The sequence below is a fragment of the Leptonychotes weddellii genome, chromosome 14 (assembly GCF_054177405.1).
Source record: "Leptonychotes weddellii isolate Sample4059 chromosome 14, ASM5417740v2, whole genome shotgun sequence".
Taxonomy (NCBI): Eukaryota; Metazoa; Chordata; class Mammalia; order Carnivora; family Phocidae; genus Leptonychotes; species Leptonychotes weddellii.
Window position 1 is genome coordinate 80,011,044 of NC_138382.1, and position 19,605 is coordinate 80,030,648.

Consider the following 19,605-nt stretch of genomic DNA (forward strand, 5'->3'; position numbering starts at 1 on the left):
CTCCACCCCCTCCATCCCCCTCCACCTCTGCCCCATACTCCATCTCCCCCACCTCCATCCCCAGGCCCCCACCTCCTTCAGCCGGTGCTCCTTCTCTGCTACAATGTGCTGGATGGTCATGGCCACCGAGTAGACCCAGGAAATCACCATGCAGAGTGGCATCATGTGCTCGATCACAAACAGGAAGCTGGGGTCGAGGCAGGGGCGTGAGGGGAGGGACTCAGCCTAAGCCCCAGCCCCCAGTCTCCCCTACACACACTCACTCATCTCGCGTGTAGCAGGGGTAGGGAAACATCTGTACGTAGTTGCCGGGCTCTACCACGTCGTGCCCCACAAAGGTGTTGATGATGGCGCGCTCCATCATGTCTGCGGGCAGGGGGCGGTCAGCCATGGGCTGGGAGCGGCCAGGCCCTACCCCCGCAGCCCCAGGAGCGGCCCTCACCCTGGATCCAGACGAAGCCATACAGGAAGTAGAAGCGGCCGCCCGTGTTGGGCCCCGGCCGCCAGTAGGCCCGGCGGATCTCATTGGTTTTCTCAGTGAAGCTGGAGTTTTGGCGGATCTTGTAGTGCACGTGGGGCGGCAGGGAACCGTCCTTGCGGGTCTGGAAGATCACGCCTGGGGACATGAGGAGCAGGTGGAGGGGCAGAGCCGGGGCTGGCTGCGGGGGTGGGGTGGGGTGGGGGTGGGGGGGGTAGGGGTCTGAAGGGAGGGAGGGGCAGGGACAAAAAGGGGGCGGGTCCTGGCTAGAGCAGCGCTGGGCGGGGCCTTAGAGGCATGGGGGGTGGGGCCAGGGGGGAGGTGGGGCCGGGGTTGGAGAGCTGGGAGGGGGCGGGGCGTGAAGGAGGGGCCAGGACCAGGGGCTGGGGCAGCGCTCGGGAGTGAGGGGCGGGGCCAGGGAGGAGGTGGGACTAAGGCGGGGTGACGTTGAAGAAGGGAAAAGGGCACAACCGGCAGGGAAAGCGGTAGGGGAGAGTTGTGATGGGGGAGACTGGAGGCTGGGGCTGGGGGGGTGGGGGCAGAAGAGCAGGGGTTAGGGGGACCAGCTCACTGGCGAACACGGTGACATTGTCCTGGTAGGCCTGGTTGAGGGTATAGTTGACGATGCTCTCTTCATCGGGAAAACCCTTGAAGATGTCCACACTCACCTGGGGGGAGGCGCATCGTTGGAGCCGGCCCTGGGCACCAGCGGAGCCCGCGGGGCCCGTCCACCCCACCTTGGACATGAACTGGATCCAGCCGCAGGCCGCGTTGTCAATGGTGTCCAGCTGCTGCAGGAGCGCCGAGCCGTTGGGCAGTGAGAAGTTGTCCTGACGCAGGGCAGGCGGTAGCTCCTCCAGGGACAGGTTCAGCGCTTCGGGGTGCAGCCGCAGCTCTGCCACATACTGCGGGGGAGGCCTGGCTCAGAGGGCGGCCCAGGTGGGGCCCCTCCCGCACCCCAACCCGGCGCCCCCAGCACCTGCTGCAGCCAGTGCAGATGCTGCTGCAGCCGGCCCTGCTCCAGGAAGCTGCGGATCTCGGCAGAAATGTTGAGCCACACTTGGGCGTAGTGGGTCACATTGCCTACAAAGGCAAAGGTCTCGTTGGCCTGCAGAGGGTGAGGGCATGAGTCACGGGGCTCATGGGAAAACCCCGGCCAGCAAGGGAGTTCTCCACTCCTTTGTCTCCCCCCAGGCCAGTCCTCGCCTACAGCCAATCTTGCTCTGGCCAGACTCCCACCGGCATGCCGGAAAACTTTGCCTCCCCACCTTCCTGCAAGGACCCACAGAACTGGCTCTGCCCTGGCCCCCGGGGCTGCCTGGCTTCCCGCTTCCCCCATTCACCTCTGTTGGACCCTCCTCCACATGTTCCTTGAACAGCCCTGACACCTGGCCCTCCTCTCCCCCACACTCATCCTAGAGACCCCTCCACAGGCTCTCCCCTTCCTGGGCCACTTCCAGCCCTAATTTCTCCTTCTCCCAGACAGGACTTCTCCCCTGGAATGGCCACGGACATCTTGCCCTCAGCTGGCCCCATGTGGCCCCTCCTCTATCCAAACCAGCACTGCCGGCCCTGGCCATTCCCAGCCAGGCCAGGACCCAGCCGGTCCAGGACATCCCCACAGCAGCCCCCAAGTGCCCCTGCACTTGGAACGCCCTCCGACGGTCCTCCCCTCCTCCCCCCCAAGCCAACTCAGAGCTCAAGTGCCAGGGCCGCAGCCCCCTCCCATGACAATTCTACTGACCCCAGTCTCCCAGGCCTGCAGAGCCCCTCTGGCCTGCTCCTTCAGCTTCTGCCCCAGAAGGAGGCAGAAGGCACATGCAGCTCAAGCCCCCAACGCGCCAGAGTGGCGCACCTTGAGGATGACGCGGTCTGCCTCAGTGCCCGCTGGCGCGTACAGGATCTTGGGATTGCTGGTCATAAGGTGCACGAGAAGGCCCAAGTTCCGCTGCTCCTTGCTCGTAAAGCCCAGGGAGCTCATGTTGCCCTGCCGCAGCGCCTCCGGCTCAATGGTGCTAGCGCGGGGGGCGGACGTTAGGGGCGCAGCTGGGGGTCTGCCATGGGGATCAGGGCGGGGTGTCCGGGGTTGGAGGCGGGGCTTCAAGAGCCGACAGGGCAGAAGTTCAGGGTGGGAGTGGTGCATCGGGAGGGGCGGGGCATGGGGCCGGGATTCAGAGTGGGTGCCAGGTGTGTGTAGGGGGGGTCAAAGCCCGGCTAGGGCTCAGGCCCCGCCCCTATCTGTCTTCCTGTGCCCTTTCCCTGCCGCCCACCTACCGGTTGTTGCCACACAGGATGGGCTGCAGGCCAGCCCAGAGCTGCACGAAGGCGGAGCACTGACCCTGCAGCGCGTCGGAGGAGGCCGGAGCCGCAGCGGACGGGGCGCTCTCCTCCACCGTGGAGTTGGAGCTCGTGCCCCCCGCAGCTCCGGTGCCGTTGGCCGTCCTTCCAGGGCCACTGGCTGGGGGGCCCGGTGCACGGCGGGCGCAGGCGCCCTGGGGCAGCAGCAGGGCCAGGGCCGAGAGGACGTCCACATCCTGCAGAACTTTTTGGGCGTCCAGCAGGTCCTCCAGCAGCGCCTGCAGCCGCTGTGGGGGTGGCGGCTGCTGCTGGGGAGCCGAGGCGTTGGGGGCGTCCAGGCCCAGCTGAGGGGAAATGGGGCATGTGGGGAGATGCAGGCCCAGGAGAGGGAGCAGGGGCTGGGAACTGATGTGAAGGTGCGTGACTGAGGTCAGGGGTGGACAGAGGACACAGGCGGGGATGAGAGAGGTTGAGGGAGAGTTTGGCTAGGGGCTGGGAAACAGACTGGGGGAGGACATGGGGCATGGCTCACTGGGGGTGCGTGGGACGCCCAACCACAGGCACACCCCACTCGCAGCCTTGGGCCCAAGGAGCCCCAGCACCTCCTCCAGCCCAGGCGGTGGGCCCATGGGGCCAGCAGGCAGGCAGGCTCTCACCTGCTGGGCAATCTTGGCCACATCCAGCTGGTTGTGGAGCTCAGCAGCCAGCCCAGAAAATCGCTGGGCACGGGCTGCAGCCTGCCCACTGCAGACAGCATCCCGGTAGCCCTGCAGTGCTGTCTGCTGACCCTGGGACACAGTGAGGATCCGGCCTAGCTCCCCAGAGCCCCGTGTACAGGTGAGTTGTTCCAGCAGGGCCGGGGCCAACAGCAGCTCCTGGGGGCGGGGTGCAGGGAACAGCTGGGGAGGGACCCCAACCAAGAGGGAACCAAGGCCCCAGCCCAAGAAGGCCTCAGGTCTCCCCTGCCCCACCCCCTGCACCAAGTCTGATAGCCCAGGCACTGTAATGGGGGTGAGGGGTGGACGCACATCACTATCCTGCCCTCCCCCTCCCCATGCTAGCCACAGACTCCCAGGGACCTCCCTCACCCTCAGGAGAAGCTCAGGATTATCAAGGGGGCTCCTTTCTTCACCCTCTCAGGCAGAAACACCCACCCGGAGGCAGGCGGCGTGTTCCCATCCCACTAACAGGTCCCCTCACCTCCATCCGGAATAGGGGATTGCTACCCAGGCGGCTCCAGGGCTGGTCCTGACCCCTGGGGAGTCCTGACCCCACATCTAGGGCAGGCGAAGGGCCAAAAAGCAGGTGATAGACCTGGGGTATAAAGGGGGCGTGGCTCAGGCCAGGGGGTCCCAGAACCCGGCCCCAGGGCTGCCTCAGAGCCCGGCATCCCTCCTCCTTGCTCTCCATTCCTACAAGCAGGGGAGGGCAGAGAGGACAGCCCAGGGCTGGGAGCCACCCCAAGAGGAGACACATGCTCGCTGCGGACGCTTGTCCCACTCACCTCAGGCAGGTCCACCTGGGCAGCCAGGAGGGCCTGAGCTGTGCTATTAGGTAGCGACAGATTCTGCACCAAGAAACGCCAGAGCTCCTGTGGGTCCCTGGCCACCGAGCCCAGAGAGAAGGAGGACACTGGACAGGCAGAAGGACGGCGCTGAGAGCCAGCTGGGCCCAGGGTCAAGGCACCCAGAACAGACACAGAGCCGAGGTGCCCGCACCAGACCCAGCCATATGGAGGGCAGCTCGGCTGGGTCCGCCTGAGCACGTCTGCCCCAGGAACCCAAAGCGACGGCTCAGACGGAGGCCCCAACACAGGCCCATGGCGAGAAGTGACCAAGCTGGGGTTTGAACGCAGCTGACATCAGAGCTTGGGCCTCGAGCCCCCCAGCATGGGCACAGCCCAACCTGCCCAGGGCGTACCTATAGGTCTGTCCAAGTGGCTCTCCCAGGTGTCCGGGCTGGAGCGGAGGGCCTCCAGATGCTGGCGCAGGGCCTCGAGCTCCGAGCCCAAGCTGGGCCGCGCAGGGTCGAACAGGTTGCTCTCCTCCACCACACGGTTGAGGCGCTCTAGCAGCTGAGTGACCCTGAACCACCATCAGAGGTCACCCACTGGCCTCTGCGGGGGCGGGGGGCGGGGGGGAGCGGGAGGGGGCGGGGGGGCACTCACGTGGAGTTGGCGTACTGCAGGAAGCCAAACTCATCTCGCTGGCCATCCGGGCACAGAGACTGCATGACAGGCAGGATGCCAGCAGAGGTAAGAGGTGCGGCCGTGTAGAAAGCTGCAGGGGTGGGGGCGGTCAGGGCAGGTGAGAGGGCCCGAGGGCGGAGACAGGAGAGGACAGGGGAAGGAGTCAAGAAAGGGGAGGAAGATGAAGGCCAAACAGAGAAATTTAGAGAAAGTCAGGGAGGAAAAGCAGCTTCGGGCAGCAGACGGGGCAGAGGGCCAAGAGTTCTAGTGCAGATGACCCCAGCAGGTCAGAGGTCAAAGGGTGTCTGGTCATCCCTTCCCCACAACTCCCAGAGTGTCCCTCTTCCCTTGGCCAGCCAAGGCCAAAATGCCTGACCCCTACCCTAAGAATTCAGGTGTGGCACTGCCCACAGAGCCCAGGGGAGCATGTGGGGCCCCCACTGGGCAATGACCTCTGACCTCTCTGGCCAGTTGGTTAGCAGAGAGAATGCAGGAGCCCACGGGGGTCTGAGGGGAGAGCAGCCAGGTGACCCGGCCCCAGCCCTGCAAGGCAGGGCCAGGCAACCCCACAGAGAGACGGATGCCCCCCAGAAGCTTGACCTGGGAGCCACCGTGGCCCAGGCCCCCTTGGGTACCCACCGCCCCCCGTCCCCCAGCGCGCCAGCCGTCCCTGACCGTGGGCAAGGGGGTTCTGCAGGACACAGCCAGGCCAGGAAAGGCTGTTAATGCAAGCGGGGGCGGGGCGCACTTAGGCTGCACCAGGAGGGCTGCTCACTTACAGACTGCATGCAGGCCCAGGAGGAGGACCAGAGACCATGCGGGGGAGGGGCAAAACAGAACAGAGGAGAACAGTGAGGAATGGCCGCCATGGCCAGCCCTGTCCTCAGGCCCAGCCAGGAGGCACGGCCAGGGACCACGCGGGGGGGCAGGCACACGGACCGCACCAGGACAGCGTGGGAGCTGGGACACGTGTATGGTCACGTGCACCCAGGACAGGCACAGATGCATGATGCAGTGAGGACTGCCCGCCCAGCTGTGCCCTGGCCGCCCCCCCCCACTCCCCCCAATCAAGGACACTCACCTTCCTTTACGGAGATGGTCGGTTTTTTCTGCCGAAGCCCCAGCAGAATGAAGAAGAGGACAAGAGGAATGAAGATCTCAAAGGCCAAGACCCACTGGAAAGGGCGGGCTGAGTAAGGCCACCTGCCCTGGGCAGCCTGGCTTCCCACACCACCTGCCCAGGGCTGGACAGGACAGACCCGCACCCTCCTCTCCCCAGACAGATAGATGTCTTCCTGGCAGGCAGGGCCAGCCCCGCCCAGCCTGGACCCCACATACCTCCCACAGGGACCACAAAAGGTCAGCCCAGGCCCTCAGGGCCAACAAAGTTGGCCTCCCCTTTCTTCAAGGGCCTTTTCTATGGGGGCGAGAGCGCGAGTGTTGTCTGGTCCCAGCAAATCCGCTCTCCCACACCCCCAGCCCAGGTTCTGTGTGCCGCAGTGATTTGCCAGCAGGGACAGACCAGTCAGCCTGTGGTCTACTATGACCCATGAATCTGCCCAGCTCAGCTTACTCCTTCCCCACCTTCTCCTGGCTAGGATCTTGGAGGTGGTCCTGGGCCCCAGCTACGGCTCCCACACTCCCCCAGGGTCAGCCCCCCTCACTGTCACAGTGCCATTACACCCCACAAGAGAGCCTAGGAAGACAAGGCCTGGACAAGGGGAGGCATGGCTCTAGCCTAGGGCTCTGAGCCTCCAGGAAAGCCTGCTCAGAGGTCTGAAAGCCCCGAGTGCCTCCTTCTGCCCTGGCCCCTCTCCCTCACTCCACGTGGCTCAGGTGGGCTCAGCAGCCCTGCCTGCGCTCCCCAGAACTCTTCTCTATTCCCAGGACTGCTCCTGCCACCCCCGGCTGGGAACCAAGGTGAGCCCTGGCGGAACTTGCTCGGAGTGGGGAAGGAATGCCAGAGGCCCCAGGGCCCCAGCCTTCCCTCTGTTTCACCTGGAAAACGGAAGGACTTCTCATCGTCTGTGACACCGTCACCTCTCCTAGCTCAGGGAGGGAAGGTGGAAAGAGGACCTTGGGCCAGCTGCTCTGTGGGGGAGCCCCCCCCCGCTCAGCCCAAAGACACACCCTGACCCTCACCCCCACCAGCTCTTCTCAGAGGACCAGGTTTCCTTCATCTTCACCCCTACCTGGGCCCAGACAGACTCCAGAGCCGCCCCCCGCCCCCCCGTGGCATTCCGTCTGGCCCAGGGCCCGGACTCCCAGCCCCCCAGCGTGGCACAGCGGCTGTTGTTTACGTGCTTTGACAATAGTGCTCTGTGGTCTGAAACACCCCACTGTGTGTCCGCACCCCACGCCCGCCCCAGTCCGTGCCAGCCTCCAGCCCCGCCCCGAGCCGGGATCCGGCCCAGGGCTAGCCGAGGAGGCACCATGGGCACCCACAGGGCTGGGGATGGCACCCATGCCACACACACATACACAGAGCCAGGGTGGCTGCACGCGAGGCAGGCGGCCAGGGTCACGGCCAAGGTACCAGCCCCACCCACACCCGCCCTGCCACTGGGCACCTCCACCGTGTAACTGCAGCAACAGGCCTCGGCTACCTCCTCATTGCTATAGCAACGGCCGCCGCAGGAGCTGCTGGGAAGAGGGAGGCCTGCTGGGCGGGCAGGCGGGCAGAGGGGCATCTGGTTACGGGCAGGGAGCACAGGTTCCTTGCCCCTTGCACCCCACCAGGGGCCCGCAAGGTGGTCAAACCCCAGTGCCCTGAGATTAGCCCAGTGCCCCCACGTTGTTCCCGGCGCCTGGGTGCCCACTCTGGGCCTGAGCCCCCTCCTGCTGTGTCAAGGGGAGAACAGAGGAGAACTGAAGATGGAACGGCCTCTTTACCCAGTGATGAGGCCCCAGCAGCCCCAGCTAAGAGGGGACAGGCGACACTCACAGATGGAGAAACCCAGGCACAGAGGTCCTTGGTTCCTACCCTCCAAACCAAGCTTTCCAGGGGAGCACCCCCACCCCCCAGAGAAGTGCATAGCATGCAGAGCAAAACCTCTGTTGGCCGAGCCCACAGGTCTAACTCTGAAGCCCAAGACCCTCCCCGGAAAGTGGGGGGCCAGCATGAGCGTGCCAGGCCTCTGGCCAGCCCCAGCCCCTGCCCCATAGCACAAGCCCAGCAAAGGTCTTAGCCACCCTGGAGGAAGAATTTCTGATTTGCTATGGTCTCAAGCCAAGGACCTCCATGTGGCCTGACCAGCCCCTGGTAGTGCTGCTGGGCAGGGGCACAAGAAGATAAGATTCTAGGGAAGGCCCAACCTAGCAGGTGGGGGCCACTCCTGGGTGTAGGGCAGTAGACACCTCCCACCTGTCTGCCCGGTGCCCCACAAGCCACTGCTCCCTTCCCTGAGCCTTGAGATCCCCAGTGGATTCAGGGGCCATCATTCTAGCCTCTGTTCCCAGCCCCTGGGGGGCCCTTACTGCCAAGAACCCTGGGGCTGATACTCATGCATGCAAACATCCCAAACCCCTCCCCCCCCCCGCCAAGCCCTGCCCTGGTGTCCCCAGTAACCCGAATCTGAAGCAGGGGAAGCTGCACCAGGCCTGATCCATGGCACCCAGAGCCAGCCAGCCCCAGGCACATGTTCCCCGCCAGGCTCAGGTGCCCAGAGGAGTCCTGCCAGGCCATGGTGATGACGGCCACCCTGCCCTGTCTGCAGTCCCGGGTTTCTCTTCCCAACGAGGGACGCTGGCAGGAGCTCATCAGCCCAAGGGGACTCAGAGTCAGGTGGGAGAGGAGCCTCTCAGGCCCCAGGTGGGCAAGAGGATGCTTCCTCCTCAGGCCCCCCACTCCGGACCCCAGCCTCCTCTGGGCCTGATTGTGGAAAATCCCCAGGGCCCATTCAGAAACCCGAGCTGCCCAGGCTTCCCTGTGCTATCGGCTGGGCAGGACAACAGGAGATGCCCCTGCCTTTCCCAGGGCAGGAGCAGTGCAGGCCAGCATGATGACATCCATACAGCCTCAGGCTGGCTCCCCACCAGGGCTTCTGTCCCTGACAGCTGCTGTGTCCTGCACCCTCAGGCCCCGGGCTGCCCCAGGCACAGGGCTGGGGTGCTTGGTGGTCACAGCTTGGAACAGCAGGACCCGGCTCCCAGGGGAGATCAGAGGGTGGATCAGCCTCAGGGAGGACTGCCCCAAAGGACAAAAGGGTTCAGGGATGCAGACTGGCAGATGCTGGCACAGCAAGGACATCCCATTGGTGAGAAAGCAGGAGCAAGGGCTGGGGGACTTGTGGGAAGGGTGAGGAGGAGAGGGAGGGGGAGGAGAAGGAGGGGGAGGAGGAGGGGGGAGGAGGATGAGGAGAGGTGTCTGTCCAAGGACAGAGGGAAGGGGCAGGGTCCCTGCAGGGGCTCCAGGGCGGCTGGGCCCAGAAACCAAGGACCTTCTGGGCTGGATTAGAGTCCCCCATGCCAGCCCTCTGTCCCGGGAACGAGGGCCTCCCGCGACCCCAGGGTCCTGGGGCCGCTCGCCCCCCTACTCGAGCCGCTAGCCCCGAAGAGCGGGCGCAGGGCGCCCATCCCGTGACTCAGCCGAGCACCGCGAATGTCAGCGGGCGCGGGCCGCGGGCTGGGCACGGCCGAGCCCCCTCCCCGGACGCCGGAGCCCGCAAGGGCGGGCGGGGTCCCGCGGAGTGGTGGCTCGGGCCCGCCGCCCCCGGGGCCCGCCCGGGGTCTACGCGCGCCCGGCCGGGCCGCACGTGCGCGCGGAAGGCGCGCCGCTGGACCCCCCGTGCGCGCGACCTCCGGCTCGGGGCAGGCCCGGAGGCGCGCGGGGTCGCTCACCGGGCTCCGGCGCTTCAGCGTCACGTTCTTCCAGAGCAGCAGCTGCAGCTGGTGCAGGAAGCCCATGGCCGGGCCGCGCTCCCGCCGCCTTCGCGCCGCGGCCCGCTCCTCTGCGCGCCCCGCCGGCCCCGCCGCCCGCCGCCCGCCGCGCCGCTCGGCATCGCCCGCGCGGGGCGGGGTCTGGGGCGTCCGGGACCGGCTCCGCGCTGGCTCCGCCCCGGCGGCCGCGGTGACAGCCACTCGCGGCCGCCCCCCGCCCGCGCCGCCCCCGCTTAAAGGCGCCGCGCTGCGCCCGCCGCCCGGAGCTGCGTCCGGAACCCCCGCCGCCCTGCCGGGCCGTTCCTGGAGCTCCACCCGGCCAGCCACGGGAGGCTTCGTTGGTCGCCCCCATCTCGCCAGGCGTTGAAGTGACGTGCCCCAGAGCTCACATCTAAACCCCCGACTCACCCCCGTCTGGGGTGCTCTTCTCCCAGGGGCATGTGGCCGGCGCGCAGCAACCCCCATTGGAATCGTCCCGCAGAGGCGCCCCAAGATGGTCACTGGCCCCCAGGGCACCCTGGGTGGATGCTGAGGGGGTGCACGACCTCCGCCCGCCCGCTCAGAAGTGCTGGGGGCAAGAATTTCATCCGGACGTCAGAGCCAGGTCCCGGTCCCCAGCGTCACTGCCAGGCTGGAAGGGGGTAGCCGCCCGCACGTGGGGAGGGGACAGCTCAGTCCTGGCTGGAGATCCCACCTGTGCAGGGCGGGCAGTGTCTGCCCTCGAGTCTTCAAGAGTCAACGTTCTGGCTCAAGCAGGTGCTTCCTGACCCACGCCACTTAAGGGAGGAGTGAGCGCTTGCGAGGGGGCCTGCAGGGGGGCTGTCCCACTGCTGTGAGAATTCCCTGTGTCCCTTGAGAATGAACCACTTGGTGACCAAGTGGCAGGATGGGCCTGGCCGGGCTCTGGCCCAGGGAAGCGGTTCCCTGCAGGTGGGGTAGACAGGGTGCTCGGGGAGACTGAGGCTGCCCCTCGGTGAGTGGCTCATTTCTCTCCCCACATCCGAGAGCCAGTCAGGCCCCTGCAGATGGAATTTGGAGGGAGTGAATTCCGCAGAGGCTGTTTGGTGGCTGGGGGAGGGAGGCTGCAGTGTCCCCGGGTGGCCAGCAGGGGGATGCAAAGGGCAGGGAACCCTGGTGGGTGGCTCTGAGGGCCCCCCAACGTCAGTCTCCCGACTTGCCAATGGGAGAGGCAGGTCACGTGATGTCCAGTGTGGGGGGGGGGCGTGCACATAGGGGGTGCACATAGAGGGCTCCCCTAAACTGAATCGCAGGCCTGGGGGACCACAGCTACCTGTCCCTTCCCCGCTCCTTCTTTACAATCCCACATCCTTCTCCCTGGTCAGCACGTGGGGCTAGGGCGGGGCAGGAAGTCACTGGCAGGCCTTTCACACAAGCCAGGGTCAAGGGGGAGGGCAGCTTCTGGCCTCCACCTGCCGCCCACCCCCATCTGGGGCAAGGACAAATCCTGACCCCTACCCCTGTGGAGCACCCTGTTGGGGCCCCGATCTGCAGCACCAGCTTCACCTCTCACAGGGGCTTGCCGGGCTGCAGCAGCATGCTCAGGACCCCCTGCCGCCCGTGTGGTCACCAGCCACCAGGCAGAGCCAGCCCTACACCACGGAGCAGATCCTGCCACAGGCCAGACACCCTCCCAGGGCCTTCAAGACGAGGCATCTCTGACGTCCCCAGCCAGGTTTCAGACCTCGGCACCCCCTACTCTCCACCCATCTCGGCCTTTTGGGGGTCAGGAAAGGCTCCCCGGTGCCGTGCCATTCATTTAGCAGGGGCCGAAGGAAGATGGCAGGTCCCACAGTGTGGGGGAGGGTCTCTCAAGCACAGGGAGCCCAGAGGCCTTGAGGAGGAGCCGGCGGGATCCCATCAGGACAAGGAGGCCTGTGTGGCAGGGGGATGAAGCGGCAGGGGGAGGGCAGACAGGCCAAGACTCAGCGCGTGCCCTTCTTGTCCTCCCTTTCTTTATTGACCACTGCCCCTCCCAGAGCCGACGGCAGGCTGCAAGAAGGCCAACAACCTGGCTTGCTTGTCATGGTGTCTGCAGGGCCTGGCTCCAGCACGGTGGAGGGTTTGGGTGATGAACCTGCACGGCCCAAGCCAAGGGACCTCGGTGACAGAGGAGGTCTGGGGGCCCAGTTTTTTCCCCTACAGACTGCAGGAGGGCCCTGCCTCTGGCCTCTCCCAGCCCGTGTCTGGGCCAGAGGATCCCCCTGGGATTTTATCAAGGTGGGGAGGGAGGTTCTCGGAGGTCCTTGGGAGCCTGTATCTTTGATCAACTAGCAACATGCACCCCCACTAACTCCCCGCTCTCACCTTCACCCCCGAATGCCTCTGCTCCAATGCCCACCAGCCTCCTTCTCCAGGCAGCCTGCCCAGACCAGCCCACTCCCCCCAACCCTTGCTTTCCAGCCTCCAACCCCGGCCTCTGCACTAACCTGATGGCGGCCTGTGGGGGCCGGATGCCTGGTGGTTTGATTTCAACACCCAGCTTTCCACCCACACCACCAGCGCCCAGCCACCCTCCTCTGCCTCCTCCTCTGGCCAGAGCTCAGGCTTGGAACCAGCCCTTGAGGTCCTGGTAGACCTGGCCTCGAGGCAGGCGGGGGTACTGAGTGCAGATGGCACAAAAGCGCTCCCTCCAGTCCCCAAACAGCCGCACACGGAGCCGGTCTCGCCAGGCAAAGTAGCGTCGGTAGCAGCTCTCGTTCATGCCAACCAGGAAGGAGGCCAGCTCTTGGGCTGTGCCAAAGTCGTCCACGTGCACGAAGGCGTCGGCGGGTGCAAAGGCCTCGTACGTGGCCCTCGGGGGCCCCAGCACCACAGGAACGGTCCCGGCTGCCAGTGCGTTGCGCCAGAACTTCTCCGTGATGTAGTCCCGGTGCTGCGAGTTCTCGAAAGACAAGTAGAAGAGGTACCGGGCCACGGTGGGCAGCAAGCAGTTGGCACAGAGCGGCTTCCTGTTAGCACGGCCGAACACATCCACCTGCAGGTGAGGCGCCAGCTGCTGGTACAGCTGCACGCGCCGCTGCCGCTCCTGGAAGTTGCTGACCACCCAGGCTGCCACCCCCTTCTTGGCCGGCAGCGGCGGCGCGGGCCCCGCGTGAGGCTCCAGACGGCCGTAGGGCACGAAGATGTCGGAGTCTCGCCGGTAGCTCAGCACCCAGTTAAAGATGCCGCCGAGGCGCCCGAGGCCGTGGGTGTGGCTGGGCGACTCCATGGAGGCCCACACCCAGGGCTGCCCACGCGGCCGGCGGGCCAGGGGCAGGCGAGCCCGCTGGGTCTGCAGCTCACGGTGGTGGAAGACCACAGCGTCCGCGATGGCCAGCAGGCTGTGGTTGGTACTCAGGTGGCAGTGGGCCACCCCGTAGCTGATACAGGTGTTTCTGGGCAGCTCTGGGGGCTGGTCGGTGAAGGGCCAGTGCCAGATGAGGATGGTGAGCGTGGGCGGGGGCGCAGGGCCTGGCACAGGGGCCACCCCGAGTAGCCTCAGGAGCCACAGGGCGGGAAGCAGGGTGGCTCCAGCCAGGGCCCCCAAGGCCCGAAGCCTCCAGGAGGGGCCGCACCCTGCACAGGACATAGAAAGAGCCGCTGTCTTCCCAGGGTTGCCCTCGGGCCCATCCTCCCAGCCCGCGTCTCCCCGAAGACCAGACACTCACCAGCGTTACTCATCCGCAGCGCCCAGAATTAGCCGCCCGGGACACCGGAGGATCTCAAATCACAACAGCCACTAGGCAGAGGTACCTGCAATCACAGCTGAACCTCACGCTCAGCCCGACCTGGAGGCGCTGCCCTTTCATCTGCCTGAGATAAGATGAGAGACCGCCCGCGATCTTCCTGCCCCTGCCCCGCCCCTGCCCCCCACCCCCCCGCCCTGGAGGTGACCTTTGGCATCAACCACCATCCTCACCCCACCTCCCACTCTGATCCTCTGGCTGCCGGGGGTAGGAGGGGCACCATCCCCAGCCCAGTGTCATGCCCCCACAGCCCGGCCGGGCTCCGAGAGGCCTGGGGATGACCAGCTGGGCAGGCAAGTCGAGGACACGCTGTCCCAGGTGGAGGTTGCCCCTGGACATAGGGACCCAGTCCCTGCCAGCCACCAGGCCCGGAAGGCAGGGCGCACTTCCCCTGGCGGCGGCGCGGAGCCCCAGGCCAGCCGTTCCCCTCCTGTGGTGGCATCACCCACTTCCCCTGCTCAACGCCTGCTCGTGCCGCTCCCAGACCCTCAGGCTGCAGATGTGCTGTGCTCAGCTCTCCGCCAGGAGGCTGAGGTTTCTCCCTTGCCTCCTAAGTGGGCTACCCCCGCCACCTCACCCCTGCCACCTCTAGGACACCATGTCCTAGAACCCAGGTCCCCAGCGGAGGGGTCTCAGTCCCGGGGTCCCAGGAGTGCCAGTCCCAGGGTGGGCTGCAGGGCCCACTGTGCTTCTTTCCTCACCCGAGGACACGTGTCCACAGAAGTCCCAGGGTCCTGGCCGGCCTGGGAAGAGCTGCTGCTCCTGAGGAGCGGGGATGTGGGCAGGGGCCTGCCCTCAGGGACTCCAGGCCTCCTCCTCCAGGCCCACGGTGGGGGTGGGGACAGAGGGGGCTTTCCAGAGTGGAAAGGGAAGGAGTCGTTGTGTCCCTGACTCTGGCAGGTAGGGGGCTGGTGCCTGCTCCAGCAAAAAGAAGGCAGAAGTCCAGAGGCCTCCTCCTTTCCCCTCCCCTCCCCTCTGACCAGCCCTGGGGGCCCAGGCCTGGAGGTCAAGTTCCTTCCCCTTCTGCTCCAGTTCCTCTGAGCTGCAGATACGGTAAGTCAGCATGATCAGACTTCCCTGAGCTCTGGCCTGCTCCCCACTCAGCCGAGCTGGTGCCCCGTCAGCTTCCTTCCCCCAGGCTGGACCCTTCTTGGTCCTGGAGGTGGCGGGGCAAGGACTGGCTCTCACACTCAGCATCTGGAGGCCTCAGGCCGCTCACGTTCTTGAAGTCTGGGGGATGGGGGTTGTGGAAGGAGGAGCAAACAGGAACCACGGCCTGGGTCACCTGCCCCTCGCCAGCCTTAGGGCCTTCCACCACCCTGTGGTCCCCCTCCTGCTTCACCCTTGGGCGCCTGGGGCTGCTGGCCTCCCCCAGCTCCTGCCCCTCAGTGAGGACCAGACTGCCATCCTGGTGGAGCCGGGGGGCTGGCATTGCACCCCCGAGGAGACAGGGGCCAGGGCAGGAGAGGAGGAGTGGGGCATCTCTGAGGCTCCCCAGCCCCTGCAAAACCTCCGAGCTGTGCCGGGGAGCTTTGCGTAATATCCAAGGAGGGAAGAGAGGCCATAGGATCTGGCGGAAACCATCTGGTGGTGTGTTGTGGATGCAGCCGCCAGGCCTGACTCCCAGCTGGGGGGCACCAGGGCCTGACCAGAGCCGGCGGCTGTGGCCAGCCCTCGCCCTTTCAGCGGCCCGAAGACTAGGGAGGTGACCACGGTGGCACTGGGCCTTTGGCCCCACCCTGGCATCTCTTCTCTGGCAGGGGGACCGCAGAGGAGCCACGCCCTGGCTTCCGGCCTTACTTCAGCCCACCTCTCCGTGGGGCGGGCACCCAGCAGGTGGTGAAGTGTGCGGGAAGGAGCTGATCCCGTTTCTGGCTGCCAGCGCCCCTGCCCTTCCTGTTTGCACGGCCAGGCTGGCCGGGGTCCCTGCCACAGGCCTCACCCATACCCACAGACTGGTCCCTTCCTGGGTGGATTCGAAGGAGCCTCCCCCTCCTCTGCCCTGGCTCTGCTGCCCTCCCCCCCACCCGGTCAAACGCCTGCCAGCTTGGGTTGGCAACCACAGGGGCCCTGTCGTGGGAACGTGCTGTCTGGGAAATGGGGCCCCGAGATTTGGCCCAGAAACAGGTCAGAGTGAGAGGCTCTCAGAGGAAAGCGAAGAAGGTGAGACAGCATGAGTCAAAGGGAAAGAGGGGGCCTCAACCTTCCATCTCACCCCAGGCCTTGTGACTCACTGGGACGCAGGTGGGCACCCAGGTCCAGCTCCATAGCCTGTGAGCATCTCGGAATCAGGAGCTCAGCCAAGCCCTCAAGGCTGTTGCAGGGCCAGCCTCCTGGGGGGCACCTGCGGAAGGAGCCTCAAACCAGATGGAGGCCAGGCCACTGGCCTGCTGACCGCCTCCCACTTGCAGACAACAGCACCTAGGGCCACCTGGCCTTAGCCCCAGCCTGGAGGTGCCTCAGGGAGACAGGGCCAGAGCCTAGCTGCCCACCCGCCCCAGGCGTGAGCTTGAGCGAGGCAGAGTCCATAGGTGCGCCCAGCAGGCCCCCTGGAGGCTGAGCTCCAAAGCCATGTGGCTCCTGCAGAGGGAGCCCGCGCACACTTGGCTGTCAAGGACGAGAGGAGCCCGGGGTTCAGGGAACGCCTTGGGAAGGTGGGTGCAGGGAGCGCAGTGGCCCATGAACTCCCAGGTTAGGGGTATAGCGCGAGGGCTGTGCGGGGAGCCAGCTGCAGCCGGTGGCGGGACGGGCGGCTGCCTGGAGCAGCAGGGGACACTGGTGCCTGCCAACCATGCAGCGCCCGCTCTCCCGCCCCTTCCCTTCCTGCCCAGGCCAGGGGGCACGTTCACATCCTTATCCGGAAGTGAACGGCTGCAGGAGGTCTGTGCCCTGAACCTGAATTTGGCTTGGCTCTTTCCGTTCTGCACGCCACGTGCTCTGGTGGGCGGCACGCCTGGTGTGGGGGTGTCGCTGGGGGACTGGGAATCCAGGACCAGCCCAGCCAGCGACCCAGGCTGACGGGGAAGTGTGTCTGACCTGCAGGAGGAGAGCACCACTTCCTCGAGTCTGCAGATGGAAAGGTTCCCACCTCGTAGGGTCGTGGCTAAGGGCCCACAGCACCCCACATTCTGTGCCCAGCGTGGTCTGACCCCCAGGGTCTCGCAAACTCCAAACAGATGAGTGTCCCCTCAGGGTCTATGCTGGGCTGTGGGAATGTCACCCTTTGTCATCTATGCTCAGACAGGATGCCAAGCCGGGGAAGGTTGGCTAAAGGGCTGAAGCATGGGTGGGCTCCGAGGGCAGAGACAAGATCAGCTTCTTGTACCAAGAAGGTTGCTCTTGGGCCGGGGCCCTTGGGACGGCGGCGGGAACGGCAGCAGGGGGCTCTGAGGCTACAGGTGGTGCGGAGAAAGGTAATGGGCCCCTTGCCCAGGATTGGGGTCTCCAGGGGTCCCTGTGGAGATAGGGCTTCCCTGGACCCTAGGCCCCTGCCTCAGGGCAGCCCACAGCACTCTGGGCCTATGGGAGAAAGTGTGGTTGTAGAAGTTTAGAGAAAAGCAGGGACTGGCTCTGTCTGAGCTAGCCTGAGGCCGATGGAAGCCAAAGGGAGCAGGTGGGGAGTGGGCTGCTGAGCTGCTTAGGGCCCTGTGCCAGCTAAGCCGGCTGAGGGAGACCCCACTGCCTGGAGGAGCCCAGCCCCTGCCCTCCCTTTCCTGGCCCAGACATGCCCATCCTGCCTCACTGCAGCTGCTCCGGAAGGGGGCCCTCCTGCTTGGGGCCCCAGGGACTAGGCAGCCAGCAAGGGCCCCGGGGACAGGTTGGGAACCTCTGAGGAGCTAGAAAAGACCGGGTGCCCGGTCTCTGCCCAGGTCAGGCCCACGGGAAGTGCAAAACACAAGCGTCTTGATGCCGGGCCTGACCCAAGATATCAAGGGGAACCTCTATGTGGGCGCCAGCCGGCAAGCCAGACTGCCTGGGCCTTCTTGAGTGAGGCTGGGACTGCTCCATGCCCCATTTCCTCCATGGCTACCTTCCCTTCTGGCACAGATTAAATGACAGTGGACAGGTGATCCTCACCGGCCTGCCCTCACCTTGCACAGGTTCCCAGCTCCCATGCCTCCTGCCATCCCCCACACCAGTGCACAGAAGGGAAACTGAGGCTCCCAGCTGAGGGCCAGCCCAAGTCGGGGTGGAGGGAAGGGACTTCCCAGTCTGGATGGGCCCTGGCCCTAGAGATGGACTGTTGTAGGACAAGCCATTCGATCCAAGCAGGGGCAAACCCATTTCCCCCAGCCCAGCCCACCGGTCTCTCCTCAAGAACCCAAATGGACCTTGTTTTCTCCTCTCAGGGCTGCCCCCATCTATCCGGGGGCCCGAAGTTCAGTATTCTCTGGACCCCCACCCCCCAAGAACCACCAAGGGGCTTCTGCATCTGACCCTTTCCCCTCCCCAGCCTCAGTGGGGCAGGCCGGTCCCACCCCTGCACTCCATCCGCAGCAGGCCCTGCTGCTCCCTGGGCCCCAAAAACCCCTCTCCCCACCCAGCCTCTGCACCGGTGACCACACAGGGCAGCTCCCTGCTCTGAAGGTCAATCTTCTCTTCCACCGGCCTCCCTGCTCCTGGTCAGTGGCTGAGGTGAGCCGTGACACAGCTCCTGACATTCAGGGTCCCTGCTGCCCTTTCTCCTCGCCCAGCCCATCCTGGTCTACAAGCCTGTGTGGAGCCTGCGTCCCTCAGATCCCTCTGCCCCACATAGGCTGCAGGGGCCCAGGGGCCTCTGTGGTTCCCATCACAAACCCACACTCAGGGCCTGCATCCTGTTCTTCCCCGCCTTCCGGCCCAGGTGGACAGGAGCAGAAATGGATGTTGGGTACCCGCTGCCCTCACACCCCTGCTCTTTTCAGCATACATAGAGTGGGACCTTTTGGGGAGTGGTACCAACTCCAGACCAGCCTGGCCCTATACTTTACTGCTCCCCTCCCCTCCTTGAGACAGAAGTTTCAGTAGGGGTGAGGCTTACGGGAGGAAAAGAGTAGGGGTGCTCTTGTGTTGGTAGAAAAATAAAGGCTCTCTTCCCCAGCAGAGGGTGAGAAGGCCTTTCAGAGCAGGGGCGGGGGTGGGGGGCCCAGACATGCACCCCACGCCCACCATCTCTGGGAGTGTAGGAGGAAGCCCCAGGCCTCCGCTACAGGGTCCATCCACCGTGGTCCCAAGTGGTGGGATGGAGGTCAGTCTCCAGTACACCCAGATGACTGGTTTGAAATGTACTTTAATTGGTTTTGTTTCCAGGATTCCTCATCCACGCCTGGTCTCAGGGCTCTCCCTATCCCCCCATTTGGGGGTTCAGACTCAAGAGGACAGGTGCAAGAAGAAAGAGAAGGTCCCTGGCAGAAGGGGGTTGAGTCTCCTCAATAAGGGGTTCCCGCCCCCACCCCCACCCTCGTGCCCTGGCCCAGCCACAAGCACGCCCACTGTCAGAACACGGTCTCTTTAATGGGAAACGCTGAGCCCTGCCCCTCCCCCCCGCTCCCCCCCCCCGCCCCCCGTGGGCCATGCAGTCGGGGAGAAGGGAGCGGCAGCCTTCAGGTCACTGCGGCAAGGGCGCGGACAGCGAGGAGTGGTCGAACAGCGGGTTCCGGACCTCCATCTCTCCGGTCTGTGAAGGCCGGGGTCAGGCCGGCGGCGGTGGGGGCGCACGGGGGAGTCCCCACCCCGCCCGCCCCCACCGCCGCCCCCTCCCCGCCGCCCGGCCTAGGGCTCCTGCCGCAGGACTCACCGGGGCCAGGCCCGGGCACTCGTACACCGTGAAATCACCGTCTTCGTTCTCCTCGTCTGAGGACAAGGACTCCAGCTCCTTGGGCGGCTCTTTATGCCTGAGTAGGGGGCGGGATCGCTAGGTCCTCCCACACCCTCCAGTGCCAGTGGCCCGCTCGGCGCACCTCGGCCCAGAGCCCGGGGCGGTGGGTGGGCGGGCGGGCCGAGCACGGGGCGCGGCGCCCGGGGTGCGGCGGCCAGCG

At 65.7% G+C, this 19,605-nt stretch overlaps 3 protein-coding genes across 8 annotated transcripts in view; all 3 read right to left on the reverse strand.

Moving 5' to 3' along the window:
• ABCA2 (ATP binding cassette subfamily A member 2) overlaps positions 1 to 10,372 on the reverse strand; it is a 21,613-nt gene extending 11,241 nt beyond the window's left edge. Inside the window, exons 1-15 of one of the 2 annotated variants that reach the window (XM_081803972.1) lie at positions 10,251 to 10,372; positions 6,046 to 6,139; positions 4,944 to 5,055; positions 4,697 to 4,860; positions 4,281 to 4,408; positions 3,977 to 4,090; positions 3,433 to 3,651; positions 2,753 to 3,120; positions 2,334 to 2,493; positions 1,458 to 1,586; positions 1,216 to 1,383; positions 1,050 to 1,146; positions 443 to 616; positions 264 to 366; positions 73 to 187 (exon numbers count right to left, since the gene is read on the reverse strand). In XM_081803972.1, the coding sequence (XP_081660098.1) occupies positions 73 to 187; positions 264 to 366; positions 443 to 616; positions 1,050 to 1,146; positions 1,216 to 1,383; positions 1,458 to 1,586; positions 2,334 to 2,493; positions 2,753 to 3,120; positions 3,433 to 3,651; positions 3,977 to 4,090; positions 4,281 to 4,408; positions 4,697 to 4,860; positions 4,944 to 5,055; positions 6,046 to 6,139; positions 10,251 to 10,307 (2,202 nt within the window). In that variant the 5' untranslated portion in view covers positions 10,308 to 10,372. Of the gene's footprint in view, positions 1 to 72; positions 188 to 263; positions 367 to 442; positions 617 to 1,049; positions 1,147 to 1,215; positions 1,384 to 1,457; positions 1,587 to 2,333; positions 2,494 to 2,752; positions 3,121 to 3,432; positions 3,652 to 3,976; positions 4,091 to 4,280; positions 4,409 to 4,696; positions 4,861 to 4,943; positions 5,056 to 6,045; positions 6,140 to 9,803; positions 9,962 to 10,250 lie in introns of those variants that run through there. The other variant, XM_081803971.1, reaches the window with a different exon arrangement.
• A 1,405-nt stretch (positions 10,373 to 11,777) lies between these two features.
• FUT7 (fucosyltransferase 7) lies at positions 11,778 to 18,000 on the reverse strand. Of its 5 annotated transcripts, none has more exons than XM_081804000.1 (4): positions 15,823 to 18,000; positions 14,290 to 14,503; positions 13,511 to 13,655; positions 11,778 to 13,418 (listed from the first exon to the last, which is right to left on the reverse strand). In XM_081804000.1, the coding sequence occupies exons 3-4, from the start codon at positions 13,521 to 13,523 to the stop codon at positions 12,403 to 12,405; spliced, it is 1,029 nt and encodes a 342-aa protein (XP_081660126.1). In that variant the 5' UTR covers positions 13,524 to 13,655; positions 14,290 to 14,503; positions 15,823 to 18,000; the 3' UTR covers positions 11,778 to 12,402. The 5 variants fall into 5 exon arrangements, with proteins under 5 accessions (XP_081660126.1, XP_081660125.1, XP_081660128.1 ...); XM_081803999.1 differs by having other exon boundaries at positions 14,290 to 14,818; XM_081804002.1 differs by lacking the exon at positions 14,290 to 14,503 and having other exon boundaries at positions 13,511 to 13,595.
• An 837-nt stretch (positions 18,001 to 18,837) lies between these two features.
• The window catches only part of NPDC1 (neural proliferation, differentiation and control 1), a 5,870-nt gene continuing 5,102 nt past the window's right edge, over positions 18,838 to 19,605 (reverse strand). Inside the window, 2 exon segments of the mRNA XM_081804004.1 lie at positions 18,838 to 19,244; positions 19,365 to 19,548. Coding sequence (XP_081660130.1) covers positions 19,176 to 19,244; positions 19,365 to 19,548 — 253 coding nt within the window. The 3' untranslated portion in view covers positions 18,838 to 19,175.